This window comes from Schistocerca piceifrons, chromosome 4 (assembly GCF_021461385.2).
Source record: "Schistocerca piceifrons isolate TAMUIC-IGC-003096 chromosome 4, iqSchPice1.1, whole genome shotgun sequence".
Lineage (NCBI taxonomy): Eukaryota > Metazoa > Arthropoda > Insecta > Orthoptera > Acrididae > Schistocerca > Schistocerca piceifrons.
This window is the reverse complement of record NC_060141.1, coordinates 21,909,118-21,936,308: the sequence shown is the minus strand read 5'-3', so window position 1 is coordinate 21,936,308 and position 27,191 is coordinate 21,909,118. Positions and strand designations below refer to the sequence as shown.

General features: G+C 40.1%; 1 protein-coding gene across 1 annotated transcript in view; it reads right to left on the bottom strand.

Annotated features, from left to right (window-relative positions):
* Window positions 1–27,191, bottom strand: part of LOC124795397 — a 128,093-nt gene that overhangs the window by 24,205 nt on the left and 76,697 nt on the right. Inside the window, exons 10-11 of the mRNA XM_047259412.1 lie at window positions 14,961–15,712; window positions 1,415–1,596 (exon numbers count right to left, since the gene is read on the bottom strand). Of these exons, the coding sequence (XP_047115368.1) occupies window positions 1,415–1,596; window positions 14,961–15,712 (934 nt within the window). The remainder of the gene's footprint in view (window positions 1–1,414; window positions 1,597–14,960; window positions 15,713–27,191) is intronic.

Here is a 27,191-nt window from a genome sequence, read left to right as displayed (position 1 = left end):
AGTCAATACTCTGACATAGCTGGCTACTCCCGTGTTGACAGTGAAGGCCTTGAACAATTTATCTTTCCTTTTCCAAATCTGAGTACAGTTTCAGTATCAGCAAGATGGCAAGCAACCTATACTAGAGCTCTGAACATGCCATTCTGTCAAACACTGTTTTACAGAGCTCAGAATTTCTGCCTCAGTTCAGTGTACACATTTGCTTACACACTTGCGATCAACTGAATTTGAGACACTCACCAATAAGCTGTATGGTGAAAGAAGATCCCTGACAGTTAAAGTAGGCTTTACGTGGATGCTTTGCGATTTTGCTTGTTTGTGTTTCTATGGTACTGCCTGTGTTGTCACAGCTCTTGGTGACTGTGGTTTTCAGGCAGTACTGATAGCAATTTGCACTTGAAAGCCTACATTAGCACTGCACTGCCAATTGTTACAGATCATCTTTCTCCACAAACAGTATAGAAATGTGTAGTATTCCCTGTTGCTTTGATGATAGCATGATGCAATTTGGCATGGATTCCCCAAAACACGAAAAAATGTTAGAGACCTATCATGATCCAAGACTACTCAACTGCCACCAAAAACTCACAGAGATTGGTCAAAGTTGAGAACACCACCGTCAATGTACTCCTCGGGAGTGAAGTCTGATGACCTGAGTAGCCTGGTGACCTGGAGAGCCACACTTACAACCCCATGTGTTCATAAAGAATTCCTCAAATCATTGTTAGATAATTGAGGTGCAATATTCCTGAAAGTACAGGTTGCACATGCAATGTACTGTAGGCAAAAAACAGATGCATACGAGTAGACATTGTGCTAATGTATCATTTGCTGACAATGACAGAAGTATCATGGGCCCCATTACAATCTTCGTGGGCACATCCAAAACGAGAGTACCCGCATCACCTGCCTGAACAGAGACCTGTTGGCAAGTGTGATGCACCTTTTCAAGTAGTTTTTGATGGAGCCCTGTGAGTGCCCATGGCTGTATTGGTGAACTGTTTGTATAATACCTTCCCCTGAAAGGAGAAGTAGTTGTGGGTGAGAATGTATTTATCATCTGTACAAAGAAAAGACAAAAGGTGTTTTTGAAACAAGATTACAAGGTCAGGGAGGTAGCTGGCCTCTATAATGACAAGTAGAGAATTTTAAATTCAGTAGAAATCAGTATAATGTATCCTGATAAATACAGTTAGTCAAGATGATTATACAAAAAATATGTTAAATTTAATAATTATTTGCAATTTCACTGATTGTCTTTGATGAGTTCCACTGGGAATGGTAAATTTTTAAAACAATATCTTATTATTATTTTAATGTGTTATGGCGGAGTGGACCATCAAAGAAATGAAAGTAAAAGATTTGTTCATATGGAAAAAAGAATATTCTTTTCTTTAAACAACATATAACTCACCACACAGAACCAAATATATCAACAAGTGCAACAGATCCCACACAGTCCTTACGACGTAACTGCAATCTAACTCCACCAGGATGTGCCATTTCACGGCGTAACTGAAAGACTTGTTGCTCCCTTAGCGTCATTCGACTAACAGCAACACCACTATTGCCACTTGTTACACTTTCTAATGAAACCTAAAACAGGAACAAAATTATATGTTACTGACAAAGCAATTTTACACTGAAAATATACAAATATAAAACAGAAGTATACATTTTTCTTGATCACTATAGATACGTACAGTGGAAAATGTTTAACATGAAAAATCAGTTAGTAAGAAAAAATACAGTTTTCTGACAAAATACTAAGCAATTTCATACATTTATTTTCTTCTAAAGGAAAACAAAAATCGTTTAACATGAAAAGTTTTGCGTCTCGGCCGAACAAACATATAATCTTTCTGTAGCTGCAATGTCACTCAAATTTATTGAATTTCTTGTTCTGTTATTGTTACTATGTCTCCGCTTGTTTTTGGGTACTGCCAGTGTCAAACCACTTCCATCAGTTTTCAAATTTAATGATGTTGGTGCGAAGTCAGTAAACTTTGAATCATAACCATTTTGTTTTCTTTGTTTTTAAATTGCGCATTTATTTTCTTACATACAATGGCAGAGTAATCAGATCATTTTTACATTATTAGATTATTATCCTACAGTACCAATGGATGGATTTGTTCTGGTCAATGTTGATGTATGTACAGTGCCAATTATGACACAGACACATTTTGGAGACCATTCAGAAATCAAAAGATTAGTTAGTTAGTTGACTCATGCACACAACAACTAATGTGACAACGGAAATTACTGTTCCTGTCCCCATTACAACAGAAATAGGGGACATTAAGAAATGTATTCACAGCTACTAGACGTACATTTGAATGATGAAATGAATAAAATGATGGACGCTATCAAACATTTGATGCTGCGAATGACACTACTAACAACAATAGCCAATTTCTTTTTTTCTTTCTTTCTTTTTTAACCCGTATAAACTCTGAATGTACAGTATGTACCTGTAAGAGAAAAATTTTAGAGGTTAATGCAACCAATTTGTGATAAATATATCTAAAAACAAAGATGATGTGACTTACCAAACGAAAGTGCTGGCAGGCCGATAGACACACAAACAAACACAAACATACACACAAAATTCTAGCTTTCGCAACCAACGGTTGCTTCATCAGGAAAGAGGGAAGGAGAGGGAAAGACGAAAGGATATGGGTTTTAAGGGAGAGGGTAAGGAGTCATTCCAATCCCGGGAGCGGAAAGACTTACCTTAAGGGGAAAAAAGGACAGGTCACGTGGAATGTTTCCCTCTATTATATTCATATCATCAATTTGTGATAAAGTTTGATGAGACTGAAAATACAATTTTTTACCCACATGTATTATTTAACACAAAATCCCTTCCATATGAAAAAAGTATTTTGATGCCTCATGTTCAAGTCATTGTACAGTTTCAATATGAATATTTCAATACAATGTTACTTCTCAAAGCTATAAAAGTCTTCAATTTTATGAACTTTTCAATTCTGCAAACACTGCAAAGGAACAGTTGCAAATAAATGTCACATTGTGAGTGAAGAAATCGTATGAAACAGTTGTATCTTTACCTTCAGGAAGCAAGCTCGATAATCTAAGAGCCCGTCTGCCACAGACTGAACCAACCACTGTGGTATGTCGTATTGCGTCCTGCTAAGGACAACAATGTCGAACCATACTGTGTTTAGCTTATGACTCTTTGATACTGAGCTTAATTCTATATGGCTGTGATTGAGGACTTGGTCTAATACTTAATGGCTGCTTAGCCTCTGGTGCGGCTATGGACGTATCTGGTGTATTTTTAGGTCAGTTATCTATTACATTTAAGAAGTTAAGGCACGAAATATTTTGGCAGCTATCAGTGTATTTTGTGTTTTGTAAAAGAGTAGTGAAATAAATCACTTTTTGTTACGCGGACTCGGTGTTATGTTGACATGAGGTTTTGAACTTCGTGTTTGTGTTAGGGAGGCAGACAAAGTTCTTGTATTCGGAACTTTGTTCCTTCATCAGGGAGGAGAGAGGGGAAAAAAGGGGGGAAGAAGGGAAAGTGGATTCAGTTACTCACAACCCAGGTTATGAAGCAACAGGGAAAGGTAAACAGGGAGGGTAGCAAGGATGGAGGCATGATTGTCAGTGGGAAGCCAAAGATATTCTACTGTAAGTACTGTGCCAGCTTCAAACCAAAGAGGATGCATACAGAAGTAAAGAGGTATATAGTATAAAGATAAACACAACTATGTAGGATGAAAAGATGCGTGAATGGCTAAAGAGGAAAGGGTAAGAGGAGAAGACTGAAGAGTGAATGGGAGTGAGGTTGTTTAACGTAGGTTCAGTCCAGGGGGATGGCGGGATGAAAGGATGTGTTGGAGTGCAAGTTCCCATCTCCGCAGTTCAGAGGGACTGGTGTTGGGTGGGAGAAGCCAAATGGCACATACGGTGTAGCAGGTTCCTAGGTCCCTAGAATTATGCTGGAGGGCATGCTCCGCTACTGGGTATTGGGCATCTCCTAGGCGGACAGTTCGTCTGTGTCCGTTCATGCGCTCAGCCAGTTTGGTTGTTGTCATGCCGATGTAAAAGGCTGTGCAGTGCAGGCATGTCAGTTGATAAATGACATGTGTAGTTTCACATGTAGCCCTGCCTTGAATTGTGTATGTTTTACCAGTAGCGGGGCTGGAGTAGGTGGTTGTGGGGGGATGCATGGGGCAGGTTTTGCAGCGGGGTCGGTTACAGGGGTAGGAACCGTTGGGTAGAGAAGGTTGACTACCTTCTCTACCCAACGGTTCCTACCCCTGTAACCGACCCCGCTGCAAAACCTGCCCCATGCATCCCCCCACAACCACCTACTCCAGCCCCGCTACTGGTAAAACATACACAATTCAAGGCAGGGCTACATGTGAAACTACACATGTCATTTATCAACTGACATGCCTGCACTGCACAGCCTTTTACATCGGCATGACAACAACCAAACTGGCTGAGCGCATGAACGGACACAGACGAACTGTCCGCCTAGGAGATGCCCAATACCCAGTAGCGGAGCATGCCCTCCAGCATAATTCTAGGGACCTAGGAACCTGCTACACCGTATGTGCCATTTGGCTTCTCCCACCCAACACCAGTCCCTCTGAACTGCGGAGATGGGAACTTGCACTCCAACACATCCTTTCATCCCGCCATCCCCCTGGACTGAACCTACGTTAAACAACCTCACTCCCATTCACTCTTCAGTCTTCTCCTCTTTCCCTTTCCTCTTTAGCCATTCACGCATCTTTTCATCCTACATAGTTGTGTTTATCTTTATACTATATACCTCTTTACTTCTGTATGCATCCTCTTTGGTTTGAAGCTGGCACAGTACTTACAGTAGAATATCTTTGGCTTCCCACTGACAATCATGCCTCCATCCTTGCTACCCTCCCTGTTTACCTTTCCCTGTTGCTTCATAACCTGGGTTGTGAGTAACTGAATCCACTTTCCCTTCTTCCCCCCTTTTTTCCCCTCTCTCCTCCCTGATGAAGGAACAAAGTTCCGAAAGCTAGGAATGTAAATTTTCAGTTCTGTTTTATGTGTATCTATCGGCTGTACTGAGCTGAGGTAAGTACTGGCCAGCCCCTCTATCTCTTTGTTAGTATTTGTTTCACATCTTATATGAGTTTTTCCATTAATCATTTAAAGTTCTTGTATCATAGATCCAGTATTCATGACGCTGTGGCAGCAATAGCTGCAAATTCACATCAACAAGTGCAACAGCACACATGCAAACAGTGATAAATTCTGCGACAACTGAAGCGCAAGAATGCATTAAACCTTATAAAAATATATAAAACGGTTGACGAACACTGTAAACCATGGACCAAGTGTTATGCAGACACAGAAAAATAATATTATTACTATGTAAAGGGATAAACATAGGAAGGTACACCGTTCGGATTTTATTATTTTATGGTGAAGTTGTGGGTCACTATAACAGCAGCGGTACATGGAACTGTTCAGTATCCTGGAGATAAGGCCATACGCTGGACATTCATTAGGAGGAAACACAAGCAAGTGAGCTGCAGTTCTGCTTCGATAGTAGGAAGTAGATGTCACTGAGCCGAAGGCGTACAAGGGGCTCCAGCACGTGTTTACAAGTTGACTTGCTGTGTGGAAAAGTGCCTGTACCGTACGTAAATGTTAAGTAAAACTTGGGGTGTGTGAGTTAATAAACCACAGAAGTTGTTTAAAAAGTTAAACAGGTGACAGTTACACATTAAAAATAAGTAGTAGTTCATTGTTGTATAAAGATGACCTTATCAGAACGTAAAAATCTATCTTACATAAACGTCAATAGTACATATTACACAGAACAGACAAAATAAAATTGCTATTAAACCTGTGAGCAAGGCAGCTTAGACTTCTGAATGAGATACAACGCAAGGTGAACATCAGAAAGTAGGTCACTGTAAATCATTTAACAGAGACGCTCGACAATCATAAAACAACGTCTTTCAATGCAAGTTGATCATCCATCAAATCCTTAGCATTAAGGTTTATATGTTCATAAATTTCAACTTCTTCTAAAAGATTCATTTTGCACCCATTGTCAACGGTATGGGGCAACATCAAGTAAAGGTCACCGGGGGGTTTAAGTGTGTTTCAAGATGTTCTGCAAAAGTTGATTTCTAAGAATTCTCACCATCTTTGTTGAGTAAGTGCTCCCAAAAACGAATTTTAAAAGCCCCCCACCCCCCTCCAGTTGTCTAACATAAAATCTAGGCCACAAGTTGCAATGAATTTTGTATAGCCCAGATTTGAGATATTTGTCAGTGTAGATCTCCCATTATGCATAAACACCAACTTAGTGACATTATTAGTGGAAAACGCCACATTGAGGTCATGTTTTCTTAACAACTTCGCAATTTGATACAGGTTCCCTAGGAAGGGACTTGTAAAATATTTTTTCCCAGTGACACCATCTTCATTAAGTATAGGATGGTCTTGCTTACTAGTTTTAAACTTCTATAGTTTTTGCACAAGATTAGCCAGATACCTGTTGTTGAAAGCAATGTTCTTAGGGTTGTTACGCTCTGTGGCAATAGCAGAGGGACTAAGAACTACCTCAAATATGTGTTCAATCACAGCATGAAGAAATGACATATGGTGCCTCAAGGATGACAGGAAGAACAATGGATGATGTTCTCTGTCAAAGCAAATTTCCTGTGGATGTCAGAACTAATTTTTCTGTCTACCAGCCGCAATTTCAAGTCCCAGAAACTAAGTTCATGGAACTGATTTTCTATTTGTATGTAAATTTGATTTACGCGTGGAAGTAGTTCAGAGAGTCACTAAGAGATATGAAATCACTCACATTGCCATTGAATATGGCAACAGTATCATCCACATACCGTCCGTTAAATGAAATGTTACTGGCCAAAACAGGGTAAGATTTGAAAAAGCTAAGTTCAAAATGATGGCAGTTCCCCATAACCAGGCATCCATCTTGTTGAAATGTTGATTACTGAAGCTGAAATAATTATATCTGAGAATAATACCCAAAAGTGTTACCATTTCGTTACTTTCATCAGTATTCAATGTCTTGTACTTTGTGAGGTTTTCGCTAATAAAGAGGATCGTTTCATTTATCAGAATATTGGTGTAGAGGTTTGTGATATCAAGTGATGCGAGAAGATGACCAGAGGGAAAGGTAGCATCTTTTAAAGAGATCTTTCCCATTTTTCACTGTGAAAGGAGTACCATACATTTAATATTTCTTGAGTAGAAACAGTAGCTTTCTGGATAAGAAATACCCAACTACCAATTCTATTAACAATCAAACGTACAGGCCAATTATTTTTATGTATCTTCACTAGTGATTGCAAAGTTGGCATATTGGGAGTCGTCGTCAACAATCTGTCATGATCTTTGGGAGAGTAAAGGGAATTACAAGAGTCGAAGGCTACTTTCAGCTGTTTAATGAAATTAGCAATTGGGGTCCTATAGATGGTGTGAATACTATTTTCAGGAAAGGCCTCTCATGTTTGGTTTACATGGTCGTCTGTATAAGATGACAGAGGAGTTGCATTTGTCTGCCTTGACGATGAGTGAATTTTCTTCCCTGAGCTTGTTACTGACGCACCTAACTGAGGCAAGACAATCATCTTTCCTTTTGTGACAAGTGTTACTATTTCTTTAGTGATTATCTGATTAACCTTCGAGCCTATATTGGCTTGTTTATATCTGTCAAGTTTAACAGAGTCCTTAGCAAGTTTCACATCAACAAGTTTAATAGCTGTAGACTGATCTAGGGGCATGTCAACATTATGCTTCTGAGCCTTGTTTAACAGGTTAAGTTCAGTTTTTTAAATGATATTCCGACAATGGTTTTGTTTCTAATATATTCAAGAACTTTTTACAGTGTTGCTGAATGATCAAATCTCGCTCCACAATTGGCCCACTCATGAATTGAATTCACAATACTTTCAAATTACAAGGCATGCAACAGTCTCCTGAGTCCTAAATCCAAAAGATAAGCTTTATAGTTGAGAAAGTCTTTCCTGCCATAAAGCATACTTATCTCATTGTTAATTAAGTAGGAGACACATTTTCTCATAATGGTGAAAGGAGCACAATTTCTGGGAATTTTCACATAAGCTGATACATATTTAGGAATCAGATTTCGTAGAAGACAGTGCTTATTAAACAAAACGTGTTGGCTACATTTAAGGATTTTAAGCTTTATGTTCTTGTAGGTGGCAACAGATTGTTTTACCACACTAGGCAGTGAGTTTATGGTTTTGATCATAGTTGTAGTTCAGCAGTTGCAGAATACTTCAATAAAGATAAAAAGTCAATCATCAGTTGCACAAGAAAGCCTCTACTGGGTTCACTTTACCAGTTTTGACAGTTTAACCTGTCATCTTTGGAAGTGAAATAGGTACAAATCATTAGTAAGCTGATGTCAAAATAAGAATTGGATGAAATAGAAAATCAATATCATGAACTTAGTTCCCTCAACTTGAAATTGCAACTGGTAGATGGAAAAATTGGTTTTGACATCCATATGAAATCTACTATGACAGATATCATCATCCCCGCTTTTTCCTGTCACCCTTTTTGTCACAAAATGTCATTTTTTCATGCTATGATTGATCACATATTTGATGTTCCTCTTGTCTCTGTCAACAACCTTGCTGTCAACAACGTGTATCTGGCTAGTCCCGCCCAAAAACTATATAAAAATAAAACTAGTAAGCAAGCCTATTCTTCTTTACTTAATAATCATGGTGTCACTGGGGAAAAATGTTTTTACAATTCTTTTCCTAGGAAACATGTCATATCGAATTGCCAAGCTGTTAAGAAAATGTGACTTCAATGTAGCGTTTTCCACTAATAATGTCACTAAGTCGCTGTTAACGCATAACGAGAGATCTACACTCAACAAATATCTCAAATTTGGGATACACAAAATTCAATGCAATGTGTGCCCGAGCTCTTTTATATAGAACAAACAGGGAGGGCTTTCAAAATCCGTTTTTGCGAGCTCATACTCAACAAAGACGGTGAGAATTCTTAGAAATCAACTTTAGCAGAACATCTTAAAACTGAGAAACAAACTTACACCTCCCCCCTCCCATCTTTTAAGGATTTGCTGAATGATCAGCTTGAATTGAAAAACAGATTGTTTTTTGATTGTGCATCTTCTCTGTTAAATGATTTAAAGTGACCTATTTTATGTCCAACTCGTGTTATATCTGATTACACAGTCAAAGCTGCCTTGCTCACAGATTTTAATAGTAATTTTACTTTGTCTTTACCATTTAATATGCACTAATGGCATTTCTGTAACACAGATTTTTAGTTCTTACAATGTCGTCTTGGTATAACCACAAATGACAACTTATTATTTATGTGTAACTGTCACACACTTAATTGTTTAAATGCCTACCAAGGTTTATTTGCTCCCACACACCAAGTTTTACTTAGCTTCGACATATGCTACAGACACATTTATACACAGCAAGTCAACTTGTAAACATGTGCTAGGGGCCCTCACATGTCTTGGACTTGGCAATGTCCACTTTCTGCTATTGAAGCAGGACTGCAGCTCACTTACTTGTGTTTCCTGCTAACGAGTGTCCAGCGGCCGGCCTCGTCTCCAGTATATTGAACAGTTCCACATCCTGTCGCTGTTCCTGTGGCCCATGGCGCCACTATAAAGTAATAAAATATGAACAGTTTACCTTTCCTTGGGCGTTCCTTTGCAGAGTAATAATGTTATTTTTATATGTCTGTTGCTTAACACTTGGTTCATGGTTTATGGTCTGTTGTTGACTGTTTTATATGGTTTTATAAGGCTTAATGCATACTTGCGCTTCAATTGTCACAGAATTTATTAGAATTTGCATATACACTAGTGCTCCCACTTTGTAAATAGGCATGTTAAATGCACTTGATATCATCAGTTTGGTGGTTGGCTTTTGTTACACACAGTATATATGACGCGGATTTGATAATTGTTTGTCACTCATTGCACATAACATCTATTTTTAGTGATGTCACTCTGTTTTACTGATTCTGTCACAAAAGTATGTCGTGGCTTTTGAGCTGAACTATTTTACATCTGTTTAAGAGACCTGTTTTACTTCTGCTCTTTAATCTTTATAATTTTATTTTTAAAATACCTGCTTGATATATGTATTTTTAGCCAATCCTTTGTTACACGTCACCATCTGATTCTTATTTTGACATTTGCTTACTAATGATCTGAGCCTATTTCTCTTCTGAAAATGACGGGTTAAACTGTTGAAGCAGGTAAAGTGAACCAAACAAAAGTTTTCTTGTGCAGCTCACAATTGACTTTTTATCTTCATTGATAATTAGGTGCCTGATTTATTACAGTCTAGTAACATGCCCCAGCTTAATATGGGTAACATCAGGTATCTATGGCTAAACAACATGGGTGGCATAGTGGTAATTTTATTATGGAACACTGCGCAGAGTTACGGTTAAAGTTCGGAGAACAACAATAGGCTGCTGAATAATGTCACTTTCATATAACTTAAACAAAGTAAGCAGCATGCACCAGTAAAGTTCTAAGAAAGCACCAATGTTGTGTGTTCGATGTTCAACCGGTGTTCAGAGTGACGTTTGATGGCGATAATAGAAACGGTGAGGTACCGAACCTCTCAGTCCACCTGAATGAGCACATATATTAGTCAAAACTGTATCAAAATCCCTACAGACAAAAAAAAAAAAAAAAAAAAAAAAACACAGCAGGAGGGTTTGATTTTATAAAATGTATAGAAGAGGGTACTTATAAAAGTACAGATTCTGTAAATAATCATTTCACATGGCTCAAATGGCTAGAGGATAAATTTAAGGATGTAGAGGCTTATCTCACTAGGGGTAAGATAGATACTGCCTACAGGAAAATTAAAGAGACCTTTGGAGAAAAGAGAACCACTTGTATGAATATCAAGAGCTCAGATGGAAACCCAGTTCAAAGCAAAGAAGGGAAAGCAGAAAGGTGGAAGGAGTATATAGAGGGTCTATACAAGGGCGACGTACTTGAGGGCAATATTCTGGAAATGGAAGAGGATGTAGATGAAGATGAAATGGGAGATATGATACTGCGTGAAGAGTTTGACAGAGCACTGAAAGACCTGAGTCGAAACAAGGCCCCGGGAGTAGACAACATTCCATTAGAATTACTGACGGCCTTGGGAGAGCCAGTCCTGACAAAACTCTACCATCAGGTGAGCAAGATGTATGAGACAGGCGAAATACCCTCAGACTTCAAGAAGAATATAATAATTCCAATCCCAAAGAAAGCAGGTGTTGACAGATGTGAAAATTACCAAACTATCAGTTTAATAAGTCACAGCTGCAAAATACTAACGCGAATTCTTTACAGACGAATGGAAAAACTAGTAGAAGCCTACCTTGGGGAAGATCAGTTTGGATTCTGTAGAAATATTGGAACACGTGAGGCAATACTGACCCTACAGCTTATCTTAGAAGCTAGATTAAGGAAAGGCAAACGTATGTTTCCAGCATTTGTACTCAGAGAAAGCTTTTGACAATGTTGACTGGAATACTCTCTTTCAAATTCTGAAGGTGGCAGGGGTAAAATATAGGGAGCGAAAGGCTATTTACAATTTGTATAGAACCCAAATGGCAGTTATAAGAGTTGAGGGGCATGAAAGGGAAGCAGTGGCTGGGAAGGGAGTGAGACAGGGTTGTAGCCTCTCCCCGATTTTATTCAATCTGTATATTGAGCAAGCAGTGAAGGAAACAAAAGAAAAATTCGGAGTAGGTATTAAAATCCATGGAGAAGAAATAAAAACTTTGAGGTTGGCCAATGGCATTGTAATTCTGTCAGAGACAGCAAAGGTCTTGGAAGAGCAGTTGAACAGAATGGATAGTGTCTTGAAGGGAGGATATAAGATGAACATCAACAAAAGCAAAACGAGGATAATGGAATGTAGTCGAATTAAGTCGGGTGATGTTGAGGGTATTAGATTAGGAAATGAGACACTTAAAGTAGTAAAGGAGTTTTGCTATTTGGGGAGAAAAATAACTGATGATGGTCGAAGTAGAGAGGATATAAAATGTAGACTGGCAATGGCAAGGAAAGCGTTCCTGAAGAAGAGAAATTTTTTAACATTGAGTATAGATTTAAGTGTCAGGAAGTCATTTCTGAAAGTATTTGTATGGAGTGTAGCCATGTATGGAAGTGAAAAATGGACGATAAATATTTTAGACAAGAAGAGAATAGAAGCTATCGAAATGTGGTGCTACAGAAGAATGTTGAGGATTAGATGGGTAGATCACACAACTAATGAGGAGGTACTGAACAGATTTGGGGAGAAGAGAAGTTTGTGGCACAACTTGACTAAAAGAAGGGATCGGTTGGTAAGACATGTTCTGAGGCATCAAGGGATCACCAATTTAGTATTGAAGGGCAGCGTGGAGGGTAAAAATCGTAGAGGGAAACCAAGAGATGAATACACCAAGCAGATTCAGAAGGATGTAGGTTGCAGTAGGTGCTGGGAGATGAAGAAGCTTGCACAGGATAGAGTAGCATGGAGAGCTGCATCAAACCAGTCTTAGTACTGAGGACCACATCATCATCATCATCATCATCATCATTATCATCATGGCTCAATGGCCAAGTGCAAGTCTTTTAATTAGAAGTCACTTCATGTCCGTACTGGACACCATTGACTTGGTCAGTGAAGATGCACAGGCAATGAAAAAAATGCAAACCACAGAGTGGAAAATGACATTATCTGACACAACCACGATGATGTTGTCTCGTGGTGAATGGAGAACTGTTACCGCTGCAGGTGAAGATGAAACAGATCCTCTCAATTGCACAGCAATTGCTCATGTTGTGAGTTCTTCCCGTAGCTAGATAGCAATGGCATCATTTTCATAGTGCCCGCTGTCTTTAATTCATCATAGTTTGGCCAATTTGCACGAAATATTTATAAATTACCATATTTATCCGAGTACAAGGCGAGTTCATTCCCCAGATTCTTTATTCAAGAAATGCAGGGTAATCTTATTTTCACAGATTAAACTATTGCTGCAAAGGTTAGCACTTTTATGTTGTTTAACAAAGTATATAGGGGTTGTCACACTCACAGATGAAGCTTTAGATATTGATGTCACATGCAAATTTGTTTTGAGAATTAAGAAGGACAGGGCTGTGCAAATGATACTCATGTTCTAACAGGCTCAAGATTCCCTGAAATGCCGAAGTGCTTGTAACGGTATTGACATTGTTTGAACAATCATGTTACATTTGACTCACGCACCGTTACAGCAAGGGATACAGGAGAAACTATGAACTAGCCACTAAACACTCTATTGCTCTAACTAAAATTTGACAATTTCTGTGAAACACAGAGGGAAATAGTACTAATAGTACTATCACATGAAAACTGTTGTTGTATTTGAACAGGTCTGTGATAAAAGTTGTCATACCTGTACAGGTACTGTTTACAAATATTAATTCTGCATTTTAAATAAAAGTAACATTAAAAAAAATTACTTGATTCTGAACCCTGATCAATACTTTATTTGACCATGAGAGACTGTGATGGTTTATTAAGTGGGTTGCAACAATGAATTCGGTCGCAGTTCACACATCGGATAAAAATATTATCAGCTTTACAACATGATGATGACCTTAAGATGAAACAAGAAGAAAAACTGACCCAGAATGAAATTTCTAAGAAATGAAATAAATCATATTAAACTGACTGTAACTGTTGTCTCGAAAATAAATTACAACGGCAAGACCAGTCATGGAAATAGTAGCAACAGACGTCAGTAGATCATGTGATGAGCGAAACTTAAAAAACTGGACTGAATCGTGATTGTGATCTTTTATTTACCTATCACTTCTTGTTGTTGCTGTCATCTATGACAAGCACGCCAGAAGATACTGCAGTCCATGCTTCGCATCTGCTCGAGCTCAGCACTATGGAATGGTTGGATGGGGGAGCAGTGGTACCAGCTTGACTGGGAATTAGATGAGTGCAGGGTGAGGAGTAGTGAGCAGGCAGAAAATTACATCATGTTGCCAACTATGGGAATCTATAACACGTACTATGGCTTTTTAGGAACGTCTGCAATGTTTAAAATACGTCTGCCTAAATCCATTTGTAGTCAAAATTGAATTTCTGCAGGAGACTGTAAGAGTCTAGACAGGGGCCAGTGCTGTATTTAGGTATTTTGTGCTGCAATTTTGTTGAGGCTCACCGTGACGGGAACGGCGGGGGGGAGGGGGGGGGGGGTAGCTGCTGGTCCTATATAGCCAATCAGGGAGCAGAGGGCAGACGATAAGTTTGAAAGCAAGAGACATTGTAACAGCCTCACATCAGCACAGAAGCAAAATCTGATATGTATTCAAATAAAAATATCTGTGGTCTAATGGTAAACACAGCCTCACAAATCACAACATATTTGGAAGAAACAGCCAAATATGCATAAATGTCACAGTTATGCTATTAGGATGATAAAAAATAGTGACACTACAGATGACATGGTTAGAAAGTGAAAAATGTAGAAAGGTAAATTGTTCCACAAATTAATGTACTCAATTTTTATTTATTTATTTTATTTCTCCTTGTAATATCAAAATGTACACAATCAATAAATGGCATAAATTTAGAATGGATATAATATTAACTTCTTGGCAAGAGCTTTGCTTAGTCAGAATAGTTAAAAATAAATTCTTCTCAAGAAGCCTGTTGGGTGAGGGGAGTTATCTCATACTCTGAGTAAAGCTACCTACTAGTAACTAATGTATCAAAATTTCAACGGCAGTTCCTGAGATTTGCATGAATATAGTGAGCAGGGAACTTTAATTTATATATGTAAAGATATAAATCATTATACCTCAGTTAAGTCTACCATGAAATTTACACTAAACCTCAAGGTAAAAAATTCTGATTTATAAAATTTACCTGTCTGTGATAAGGATGCGGTGCAGGCTGTAGTTGCCTCTCAACATTGGCTCCTCTCGTGGCAGAAGCAGAAATGTGATCTGACCTCTCTGGGATTCTACCAGTCGAAGTGATTACAGCTCTTTGTGATGCTAATGATGCGCCTTGCAGAGATGTTTCACATCTTTCTGTCAGTCGACCTGCTGTCAGTCCAGATCCTCCAACTCTCGATGTGCTACCTGCCAACGTTTCCTGTCTTTCACTTTGATTAGTAGAATAACCGCCAGGTCTCCTCACAACATCTGCTCTTGGAGAGGTTGCAGGCACGATGTCTTGCCTATCAGTTGGTCTTGGAGGCAAATAGGTGGTACTCTGCCTCTCAGAATCTGAAGCCCTGTGCAAATTTGCAGCCTCCATAGCAGGTGGATTTAATACAGATCTTAAAACCTGTGTCTCTGACCCTGAAACAGCTCTGAATCTGCCATTTCTCTGATATCCATCTGTAGGAACTACTGTATCTTGCAATGTACTAGCTAGAAGAGGACTATCCACCAACAGAGTTGGACTCTCATCTTCCGATTTTAGGGTTGTAGCTGTTTCTGCAGGTGTGCGAGCCAAAAATACACATTCGTAATGACTGTCACTGGAATCTGAGGCATCTGGTGCCACATTATTTGAGTGTACTACTTCTGTCTGTACATCTGATGGATTCTGTCTAGCATCTGTCAAATTTCTAAGTGAGGTATCACTTACTTCATTCTGTTCAACTGGTCCTGTAATATAATGAAAAGCAATATCCCTTGATTAGTGATGCAAATCAATTTGTGGCCACGACCACATTATAAATCAGCCAAGGCCACATTATAAACAGAAAAGGATATATAGTGTGATCCTTTTGAGATGTCACAAAAGTATTATGTTACATTTATTAAGCTAATGTATATATCTCTCAGCAATTTTCTACAATGTACGTGCAAACGATGGGAGTTAACTGAGTGACCATGCTCTGGGAGGGAAGCCAACAGTGTGTGTAGTTCACAGCACAAACACCAGATGTCAGAAACATATCGTACAGAGGTGGCACCAAGTTAGCACACTCAATGAGTGTCGACTGTTGAGTAAAAAGCTCACTGTGTCGCAACAACATGCTCAATGTGTCACATGGTATGTGAAATTTTCGCGCGTCATAGAGACCCAGTGACCTTTCATATGTTGGTTCAATGTTATTGGTCCATTCTTTTTCTGCAGAGGGGACTGTTCCTGCACTCAATTACCTTGAAATAATTGAGCAGTATGTGGTCTCTCAATTACAGCAAGATAGGGTACTGGGCACCATTGTCTATCAACAGGGCAACACGACGCTACTCCATAAGAACTGGACTCTCTCAGTACAGCAACAATTAAACCAGATATTCAACAATCGCTGGTGCTGCTGTGGTGGACCTAGCCCATGGTCTCCTAACAGTCCCAGCCTAAGACCTACAGACTTTTTTGCACGGGGCTGGCTCAAGTTAACATTGTATGCAAGAAGCCTACAGAATCTGACTGACCTACACAGGTGACTACAATGGTCTTCCAGCAAATCACTCCAGAAATGCCACAACACAGGTACGCGGTATTATACGCTGCATTCACAGTGGCAGACAAGTTGAGTGCAAATGTGCTGTGACACAAACTTCAAACACAATCTCCATACTCTCCTATGCATGTATGTAATGTTAACAAGTAATCAGTTTGCACAGTTTCTTGTACATAATGTTTTACTTCAGTGTCATCTCAAATGGATCATGGATATAATGGGAAGTATACAGCCAATCAGTTGCACATAAAAAGTTTATTCTAACCTTTACCTCGGTTCCGATTAGTATAAACTGATCTTCCTCAGGAGCAGAAACAACTAGTACATAGGAGAGAAGGAAAGTTGCTACTCACCATATAGCAGAGATGCTGAGCCGCGATAGGCACAATAAAAATATTCACACAATCATAGCTTTCGGCCATTAAGGCCTTTGTCAGCAGTGCACGCGCGCGCGCACGCGCCCACACACACACACACACACACACACACACACACACACACACACACACACACAAGTGCAACTTGCACACACATCTGCAGTCTCAGAGAGTGTAGTTTCAGCTCTCTGAGACTGCAGATGTGTGTGCAAGTTGCTGAAACTACACTCTCTGAGACTGCAGATGTGTGTGCAAGTTGCACTTGTGTGTGTGTGTGTGTGTGTGTGTGTGTGTGTGTGTGGTGGGTGCGTGCGTGCGTGTACTGCTGACAAAGGCCTTAATGGCCGTAAGCTATGATTGTGTGAATCTTTTTATGGTGCCTATCGCGGCTCAGCACCTCCGCTATATGGTGAGTAGCAACTTTCCTTCTCTCATATTGCAACTAGTACATAGGAATCATATGTTCAGCAAAAAGAAACATAAAAAATTATATACAGTGGAAATATAAAATAAGCTTATGTGTCACATATTTATTCCTCATCATCATAACCAACAAATCTCACAAGGTAAGATGTAAGTGTAGTGGATGATACTCATATGAAATTAAAAGCCTGATCTGTATACAATACTCACAAGGAGACTGCTACTAGCAACCAAGGTTTGGAAAATGTGGTTGTACACAGATGGTACACTCTCACCAAAATATTTCTGTAGGCATAGTTTGCATCCTTAGAGAGTTAACAAAGCCCATCAGCATATTTGCCTTAGCCTGGTGTAGCTTTAACTGTTATGCTACACTTAAAAGATTGTTCATTCCGTTCCACAGCTGTATGTCCCCCTTGCTTTCAACCAGGAGTACAATTTTATGTGCAAAATTTTAGCATAAATAACCAACTACAGTAGCTAAAATTACAAAAACCATCAAGATCAAACAATGGAAATTCCATGATGAAATAACAACAATACGAAAAGAATAGACTGCTTCCTACCACATAAAGGAGACACTGAGTTGCAGACAGGCACAATTCAAAGACTGCTAAACTTTTTGCTTTTGGACAAAAAAAGTCTTACAGTTTGCGACTTAATGCCTCCTCTACATGGTGAGCAACAAACTATCCTTTCCATATTGTTGGAACTTGATAGGTACTTCCTGGGATAAGAACATTACTTTCAAATAGAGGACGAAAGCTATGCAGCATAACATATATCGTCAACAAGAAGATCAGAAAAAAGAGACTAATTAAGATGGACGAAGTGAATAAATGCATTATTAAATATTCTCAGCAAGTCGCCAATACTGTTTCCAGACACAGCAAGCAATGTGTCGCAGTGGTTAGCACACTGAACTTGCATTCGTGAGGACAGCAGTTCAAATCAGCATCTGGCCATCCAGACTTAGCATTTCTGTGATTTCTCTAAATTGCTCCAGTCAAATGTGAGATGATTCCTCTGACAAGTCATGGTCAATTTCCTTCCCCATCCTTGAAACATTCTGAGCTTGTGCTGTTCCTCTAATGATGTCGATGTTGACAAACACTAAATCCTAATATTCCTTCCCTTTGTTTCCAGACAATGCTGTCATTTAGAGAGACGTATTCTCCATGAGAACTGTTGTGGCATTTAAGACAGCCTTAGCAAAATCAGCACTTGGCACAAAGAACAGTTTCCATTTAACAACCGATTGGTGTCAGTCTCATTAGGCGTGGGCTACTAAATCAAGTGGGCAAGGATGGGGGAAGATGATAAGTGTTAGCCATTTTTATGGAAATCTCTCTGTAATTTTCTGGTGTGATTTAGGGAAAAATTGAATAATCCAATTCAGGATGATTGAAAGGGCAATGGGATGCCATATCTTCTGAAAATAGGTCTGCTGTACTAACAGCTTCTACACCACACTCAGAGACTGGTGATCAGTCTGCACTCAATAACAATTCAACTTGTACAGGAGGTTCATGTACAGGTTGTGTTGTGGGAACGACAACATATGGAAGTTTGGGTCTGGCCATGAATCGTGCATGGGTAGCCAAGAAGACGGCTCTCATAAAGAGGGAAATCCGGGTTAAGTCCCGGTCCAGCACAAATTTTCATTGTCGTCATTCCCTTATGTAGCTGATAGTTGTTTATATTCGCAACTGCGAATACATTTGAAGTTATTCACAAGGTTGCCACAGGTTTCCCAAAGTGAAATTCCCTGATTTCCAGACAAGTTTTAGCAGTTTCCCTGATGAATTTTGATATCTCAAGAGTAAGTAAAGACATAAATTGACAAAAAAATGTAAGAACTTCTGTATTTCTCCCTCATGTGAGCAATAATCTTAAGTAGTAACATCAACATCTCTTGTAATAAACTGTTTTTAGATGGAGAAAGCAAACCACATTGTAGGCCTATATGCATTTCATTAAGACCACTGTTGTTATTTTCATTCAATAAAGCAAAACATATCTGGTGACAAAAATAAGCATTCCTTGGAGTCACAAGACAGATTTAAAATACCTTCACTGATTTCAGAAATAACCTCATAAAACTGTACGCCTCTTGAAAGAAGTGTATAAGTGGGGAAGAATAGGGTAAACCAACACTGTCAGTTATTACCCACTGTGGTACATCTATTATTTTACAGGTATTTTGTGATTTTCCTTTCAAGAAATATATGGTGTACAACCGCCAGTGACTGCCACAATTTTCTTCTTCTTATCGTCTATACTTTCTAGTTCATAAACTATTTTCAAATTACCAAAATATACTACAATAATAGGGTGTATATGCAGACAAGAAAAAAAAAATCCCAGATTAAAAATACACTTTCTCCTGGATGAAAACACACTTTTTCTGTGTTAAGTGACAGTATATTTTCCCTTGGCACTGTAAAACTTATCAATCCTTTGCATAGTTATGGTTTTATACAAAGGCGGAGAATTTTCCGGCACTTTAGAAAACGAAACTCAGGGGAAAAAAACACATTTTGGAAAGATCTTGGATGTGTAACAGAATGTATGCTGCATATTTTCGTATTACGAAAGTATAAATTTGAATTCCACCAAACACCGCATGTTGCTTTCCGAAGCACTGAAATCGAGACTGCGATGCACTTTTGTAAGCCAGTCATCGCTCATGTCACGTGATCTCACCAGCCGATGACAGCGGATATTCAGAGCATAGGACACGCGATGTAGTCAGCCAATAGCAACCTCACTTAAGTAGTGCAAACACACAAACAGCAAAAGTTAATGGTTTAAATTAATATACGAATACATAGTGTCGCTACAAGAAAAGCAAAGCTTTCATGTATAATATTCGTCCCTAAGGTTCATAACCTGCAAGAGAAGTTGAGCTTTCACATATAATGTTGATTTTTGCATGTCTTACACTTTAAGATATATCACACAAATACACTAGTAAAATTTTTAATAACAACATAAATGTCTGATCTTCTGGGCTCAAAATTCTTCTAAATGGCTTGTCATCAAAGAGTTGATTTTTAAATGAGAGTCAATCGCTATGTGATTTTAGAAATTCATCATACATTCTCACACATAGTTCAACCTGTGTAAAAAGAAATTTAATTTGAAAATAATGCTTTTCAAACCACCATTTGCAATATTTTCCAATGATCTGTTAGAAATAGGTTCGTTTCAGCAGTTGCCAGAGAGCACCAGGTAACAGGTGCCACCGTGCTTGCGCAGCTACGATGACGTTGGAAGCGCATATGTTCATACATGTAAAACATTAAAAGATCTTACATTATGTCATAAAAGAAACAAGACATCAGAGGATACTCCAAGAGCATCAGAATTTCATGACCCATACTAAAATGTGCACATTTAGAGTGCATACTTAAAAGTGTAAATTCGTAGGTAAAGATTCCCAATGAAGTAGGCCTCGACCTGATATTAAGCTTTTCATTGTGGTTTTCAGGATGTAAATTTTCTTGGTGTACCGGTACTGTATTATCTCATGTTTGGTTCTTTAGTATGGCATAATGCCATACGTGCTAGAAGATGAGAACATGTACTCAAAATGTGGCGGACAGTTGAAACTAGCCAGTAGTGTGGAATTAAACACTTTGTTTCAAACACATTAACTGCCCCCGTGGAAGAGATTAATAAAAGCCAAATTTCTTTAGCAAACCAACAAAAATAACTTCATAGTTCTCCAAGGCGATTAATGCTTGACTGTCAAAAAGGTGGAAATAAAATACAATCTGAAACCAATAACATATTTTAGCCTTCCATAATTATGTAAATGTATTTTAATTCACTTGACAACTCCCAGCCACTGAAATCCGTTTTGTTTTCATTTGATGCATGAGCAGTAAACGAAAAGGAAACAGCAAAATCACTAAATGTAAACACAGGTCACGTGGACACTACCCACTTCCCCATTATAACTCAAGACGGCTCTGCAAATCAGCCCCGGATCTATGATATTTCCAAACCGGGGCAATACTAGATAGTGCCCCCCCCCCCACCTCCTCCACCAAGTGTTTGAGTTATGATGTCAAAAATTAAAAAATCGAATTTTCAAAAACGTGTTCATTTTGTAGTGCACATTTTTCTGAAGAGTCTGATACATAAAACACATGTGTTCAACAAAATGTAAGACATGTTATTTGGTTTTTAGTGTGCTGGAGTGCAGTGCCACACCTCCTCACATAGCATTCTTCTCTCGTATGTCACTGTATTTTGCTCTCCGGAATTGGAACATGTATACTTTGTAATGGATGCCATCAAACTATATTCAGGACAGTGGAAATTAAAATGTCCTGTGATGCCTCTCCTGCTCCCAGTTGGCTCGTTGGCATCCTGACCCCCCCCCCCCCTTTTCTTTCTTTCTTAAAAAAAAAAGGGGGGGGGGACTCCTAATTAATACTGGATGGGATTATTTGTAATCGAGAGAACAAGAACTCTTCAGAAAATTTGCACTCTTTATTTCCTACTAGCTAATAACTTGCTGTTTTGTGTGACATAAAATTAAATATGGGATACATAAAACCAGTAAAGGCAAGAAACAAGCAAGACAGTACACATTTATTCAATTCTTAGATCCTAGCATATTTTTCTCTCTAATGTTGCTACAGCTTTACATGGCGTGCTTTCCTTTCAGCAAAAGAATCTATTACCTCATCAAAGTTCGTCAAACGTTTTGCTACATGAAAAATCAAAATATCATTGTCTAATACTGAGAAACCTGTTAATATATGTAAATAGTATAAGGTTTTTTTCCTCAAGAATATGAATTAGCCCCCACCCCCCTCCCCACGAAATTGACACCTGGGTCAGACACCTCAGTTTGCCCCCCCCCCACCCCCCCCCCCACCCCCCCCTCCCTCCTAGATCCGGGCCTGCTGCGCATGTATGAATCTGGCAGCTTGGGCGTGCCAGTAAGATTTTTCCTGGTAGCGTCTAGCTGCATGCTGTGACTGCTTACACAGCCAACAGCCACATTTCTGTAGCCAGAAGCAGGAGAAGGTACAACTCATATGTGACTCAACTGTGCATGCATGAGCCTGCTCATAACTGCTAAAATGAATCTAATGTTAACAGTTGTGACGTCACACTCATTGGAGGCAATTTGTTGTTATGAAGCATTGCGTAGTCTTCCAAAAGCCTTTGACACATTTTGCTATTGGCAGACAGGTGTACGAGCACTGATTTTTGTTGTTGTATATTCCACATTTCCTTTGCAATTTAAGTTTTATTTTCCTTTATTTCTCTTGTTCATGTTTGATTGCTGCAGTCTTATTCTGCAGTAGCAGGATACAGTAATATCCTTTGTTACAGTATCAGTTCTTACCAGACATAGTTACAAAAATTTAACTGAAAAGTAAAACAATTAAAAATTCCTGGAATTCTAAAAGATTTCCGGGCTTTTCCTGGTTTTCTCCTGGATGAAAAAAAATCCTGGTTTTCTACCAGATCCCCCGGTTGTCATGGGTCGTACACACCCTGAATAAATAAAATGTCTATAAAACACCGCACTGTACAATGTACTTGTGGTGAGGCAGTCACATTTCCAATGGCCTGCCGAGGAGCACCTCGGGTCCTGGGTCCATGGATAAACCACGATAATCCACCACATTATGCCACACACCAACAGACCTGGCCTGCGGGCAGATCAGTGGGACTAGATCCGAGGGCATAGGCTGCACATTAGTGGGAAACGATGGGCTTTAAATCAGTAGGCTCGTTCCATTAGAGATACCCGCAGAAATGGCCTGCAATTCTGGCCTGTTGTAGGAATCCACTCATGTGGCCTGTTAGTCATGTGTCACAGACAGCATGTTGATGAAAAGAGACTGTGGTGATTAATCCATGCAAAAGATAACTTGTGCAATTCCTCTGAGAATCAATACTAATGAGGATAGGGAGCAACTCTCCAGAAAGATGACTGCTGAGCTGCCCAAAGGCACATAGAAATGACAATCACACTCTCGCAACTAAATTTTCGGCCACAGCCTTTGTCAGAAAACGAGAGCACACACCTATTCACACAATCACTCAGACAAAATTTATGCACACATGACTGCCATCTCTGACCTCTGCGTCACCAATCTCTGAGAATCAGATCCAAACAGATCACTCCTCATGCCTCCCTGCCTCTAGTCAGCAGCTGCTAGGCTAGCAGCAAGAAGTGGTGGCAGCAGTGACTGCAAGCTGAGGGGAGTGGTAGGAAGGGGAGAAGCAGTAAGAATGAGGGAGTAGGAAGTGGCACATGTTCTCAGCTGTGCCCAGTCAGTGATGATGCACAACATCTTGGTAAACAAACCATTTCATATTTCACCTACTGAGACGAAAATGAAATTTTTCCAGTGGTTTTTCTTTTCTTTCTTTCTTTCTTTTTTTTCCAAATTTCCCCGATACATTTGAAACTCCTTGATATTCCCTCATTTCAAGAACTTGTGGCAACCAGGTATACAGGATTTTCTGTACCACAGTCTAAGAGTGTGTGTGTGTGTGTGTGTGTGTGTGTGGTAACAAAACTTCCCAAAAAAATTAAAACTGTTTTGGCATGCTGAGACTAAACCACAAAATCCTGAATTCCCTGGACAATGCTGTTACTAACTGAGCTATATGAGTTGTCTAGAGTTACCCCACAGGTTCTATATGGCAGTATCTGTCTCCTACTATCCAAACTACTCAAAGGACCTCATGATTGAGAACCCTAGGCAAAAGTAGGAAGGAAGGGACGAACATTCTTCTTTAACAACCCACTGAAAATGAGGCCTTTATAGATACAGCACAAATTCAGAATGGGAGAGGACGTGGAAGGAAATGAGCTGTTCTTCTTAAAGGAATCATCCTGTCATCCTGGCATTTGCCTTAAGAAATTTAGGGAAACCAGAAAAAAAACTTAAATCTGAATAACCAAACCGGAAATGAAGCCTTGCTCCTTCTGAATGTGAGTCCTATGTCTCTCAACGACTGCGCCAGTAGTATAAACAGCTTATTAACATCTGCCAGTAGCTCGTCTCCTGCCTTCCAAACTTACAGGAGCTCTCCTACGAAACTTGCAGAACTAGCACTCCTGAAAGAAATGATATTCCAGAGACATGGCTTTGTCACAGCCTGGGGGTTTTTTCCAGAATGAAATTTTCACTCTGCAGCAGAGTGTGTGCTGATATGAAACTTCCTGGCATATTAAAACTGTGTGCTAGACTGAGACTAGAACTGGGGACCTTTGCCTTTCTCGGGCAAGTACTCTACCGGGTGAGCAACCCAAGCATGGCTCACAACCCATCCTCACAGCTTTACTTCCACCAGTACTTCGTCTCCTACCTTCCAAACTTCACAGGAGCTCTCCTGTGAAACTAGCACTCCTGGAAGAAAGGATATTGCAGAGACATGGCTTTACCCCAGCCTGGGGGATGTTTAGGAATGAAATTTTCACTCTGCAGCAGTATGTGTGCGGATACGAAACTTCTGGCAGATTAAAATTGAGTGCCAGGCTGAGACTCGAACTCTGTTTCATTCTGATCTTTCCAATTCTTTGATGCGGTTTCTTTCCAATTCTTTTCTCATTTCAAACAATATTATGAAAAGGAAATTTGACACTCACCATATAGTGGACATGCTGAGTTGCAGATACGAAACACAAAAAAACTGTCACAAATAAATAGCTTTTGGCCAGTAAGGCCTTCATCAAAAATAAACACACACACACACACACACACACACACACATGTAACTCACACACATGACTATAGTCTCAGGCAACTGAAACCACACTGCGAGCAGCAGCACCAGTACATGATGGGAATGGTGATGGGGTGGGGGAGGAACAGAGAGATTATGGTATGGGTGGCGGTTGGCGGACAGTGTAGTGCTCCAGATAGGAGGAGGACAGGGGAGAGTTGTGGAGGAGGTAACGAAAAAGGAGAGAAATAAAAAGACTGTGTGTGATGGTGGACTGACGGTTGTGTAGTACTGGAATGAGAACAGGGAAGTGGCTTGATGGGTGAGGGCAGTGGCAAATGAAGGTTGAGGCTACGAGGGTTATGGGAACGTAGGATGTATTGCAGGGAAAGTTCCCACCTGTGCAATTCAGAAAAGCTGGGGTTACTGGGAAGGATCTATATGGCACAGACCGCGAAGCAGTCACTGAAAGGAAGGATATCTTGTTTGGCAGCGTGCTCAGCAAGAGGGTGGTCCACTTGTTTTTTGGCCACAGTTTGTCGGTGGCCATTCATGTGGACAAACACCTTGTTGATTGTCATACGCATATAGAATGCAGCACAGTGGTTTGAGCTTAGCTTGTAGATCGCATGACTGGTTTCACAGGTAGCCCTGCCTTTGATGGGATAGGTGATGTTTGAGACCAGACTGGAGTAGGTGGTGATGGCGGTGGGAGGATGTATGGGACAGGTCTTGCATCTAGGTCTATTACAGAGGAAAGAGGTAAGAGGTTGGGAGCAGGGGTTGTGTAAGGATGGACGAGTATATTGGGTAGGTTCGGTGCACAGTAGACTACCACTATGAGAGGGGTGGGAAGGATGGTGGGCAGGACATTTCTCATTTCAGGGCACGGCGAGAGGTAGTTGAAACCCTAGCGGAGAATGTAATTCAGTTGCACCAGTCCTGGGTGGTACTGAGTTACGAGGGGAATGTTCCTCTGTGGCTGGATGGTGGGACTTTGGGAGGTGGTGGGAGAGTGGAAAGATAAGGCATGCTAGATTTGTTTTTGTACAAGGTTGGAAGGACAATTATGGTCTGTGAAGGCTTCAGTGAGACCCTCGGTATATTTCGAGAGAGACTACTCATCACTGCAAATGCAACAACTACAGGTGGCTAGGCTGTATGGAAGGGAACTCTTGGTGTGGAATGGGTGGCAGCTGTCAAAATGGAGGTACTGCTGGTGATTAGTAGGTATGATACGGATGGAGGTACTGATGCAGCCATCTTTGAGGTGAAGGTCAACATCTAGGGAGGTGGCTTCTTGGCTTGAGTACGTGAAGCAAATGGGGGAGAAGTTGCAGAGGTTCTGAAGGAATGTGGATAGGGTGTCCTCACCCCTCGATCTGGTTTGCAAAGATGTCATCAATGAATCTGAACCAGGTGAGGGGTTTAGGATTTTAGGAAGGATTCCCCTAGATGGACCATGAGAAGGTTGGCACAGGATGGTGCCATGCGGGTGCCCATAGCCATACCCTGGATTTGTTTGTAAGTGATGCCTTGAAGGAAGAAGTAACTGTGGGTGAGCATACATTTGGCCATGGTGACTAAACAAGAGGTGGTTGGTTTGGAATCTGCCGAGCATTGGGAAAAGTAGAGTTCAATAGCAGTAAGGCCATAGGCATTAGGAATGTTAGTATAAAGGGAGGTGGCATCAATAGTGATGAGCAGGACACCATGTGGTAAAGGGAGAATTGTGGAGAGTCAGTGGAGGAAATGGTTGGTACCATTTATATAGGAGGGTAGGTTCCAGGTAGCAGGTTGAAGGTGTTGGTCTATGAGAGCAGAGATTCTCTCAGTGGGGGCACAGTAACCGGCCACACTGGGGTGTCCTGGGTGTTTAGGTTTATGGACTTTAGGAAGCACGTAGAAGGTAGGAGTGCGGGGGATTTGAGGAGTGACTGGAGGTCCCGCTGGATTACTGGAATGGGGTCACTGTGGCAAGGTTTGTTGGTGGAAGTGATTGACAGCTAGCGGAGTTCTTCCACCAGGTAATCATTGAGGTTCAAAACAACAGTGGTGGAGTTTTTGTCAGCAGATAGGATTATAAGGTGAGGATCAGTTTTTACATGGTAGACTGTGGTTCTTTATGTGGGTGTAAGATCAGTTTGCATGTTGAGGGATTTG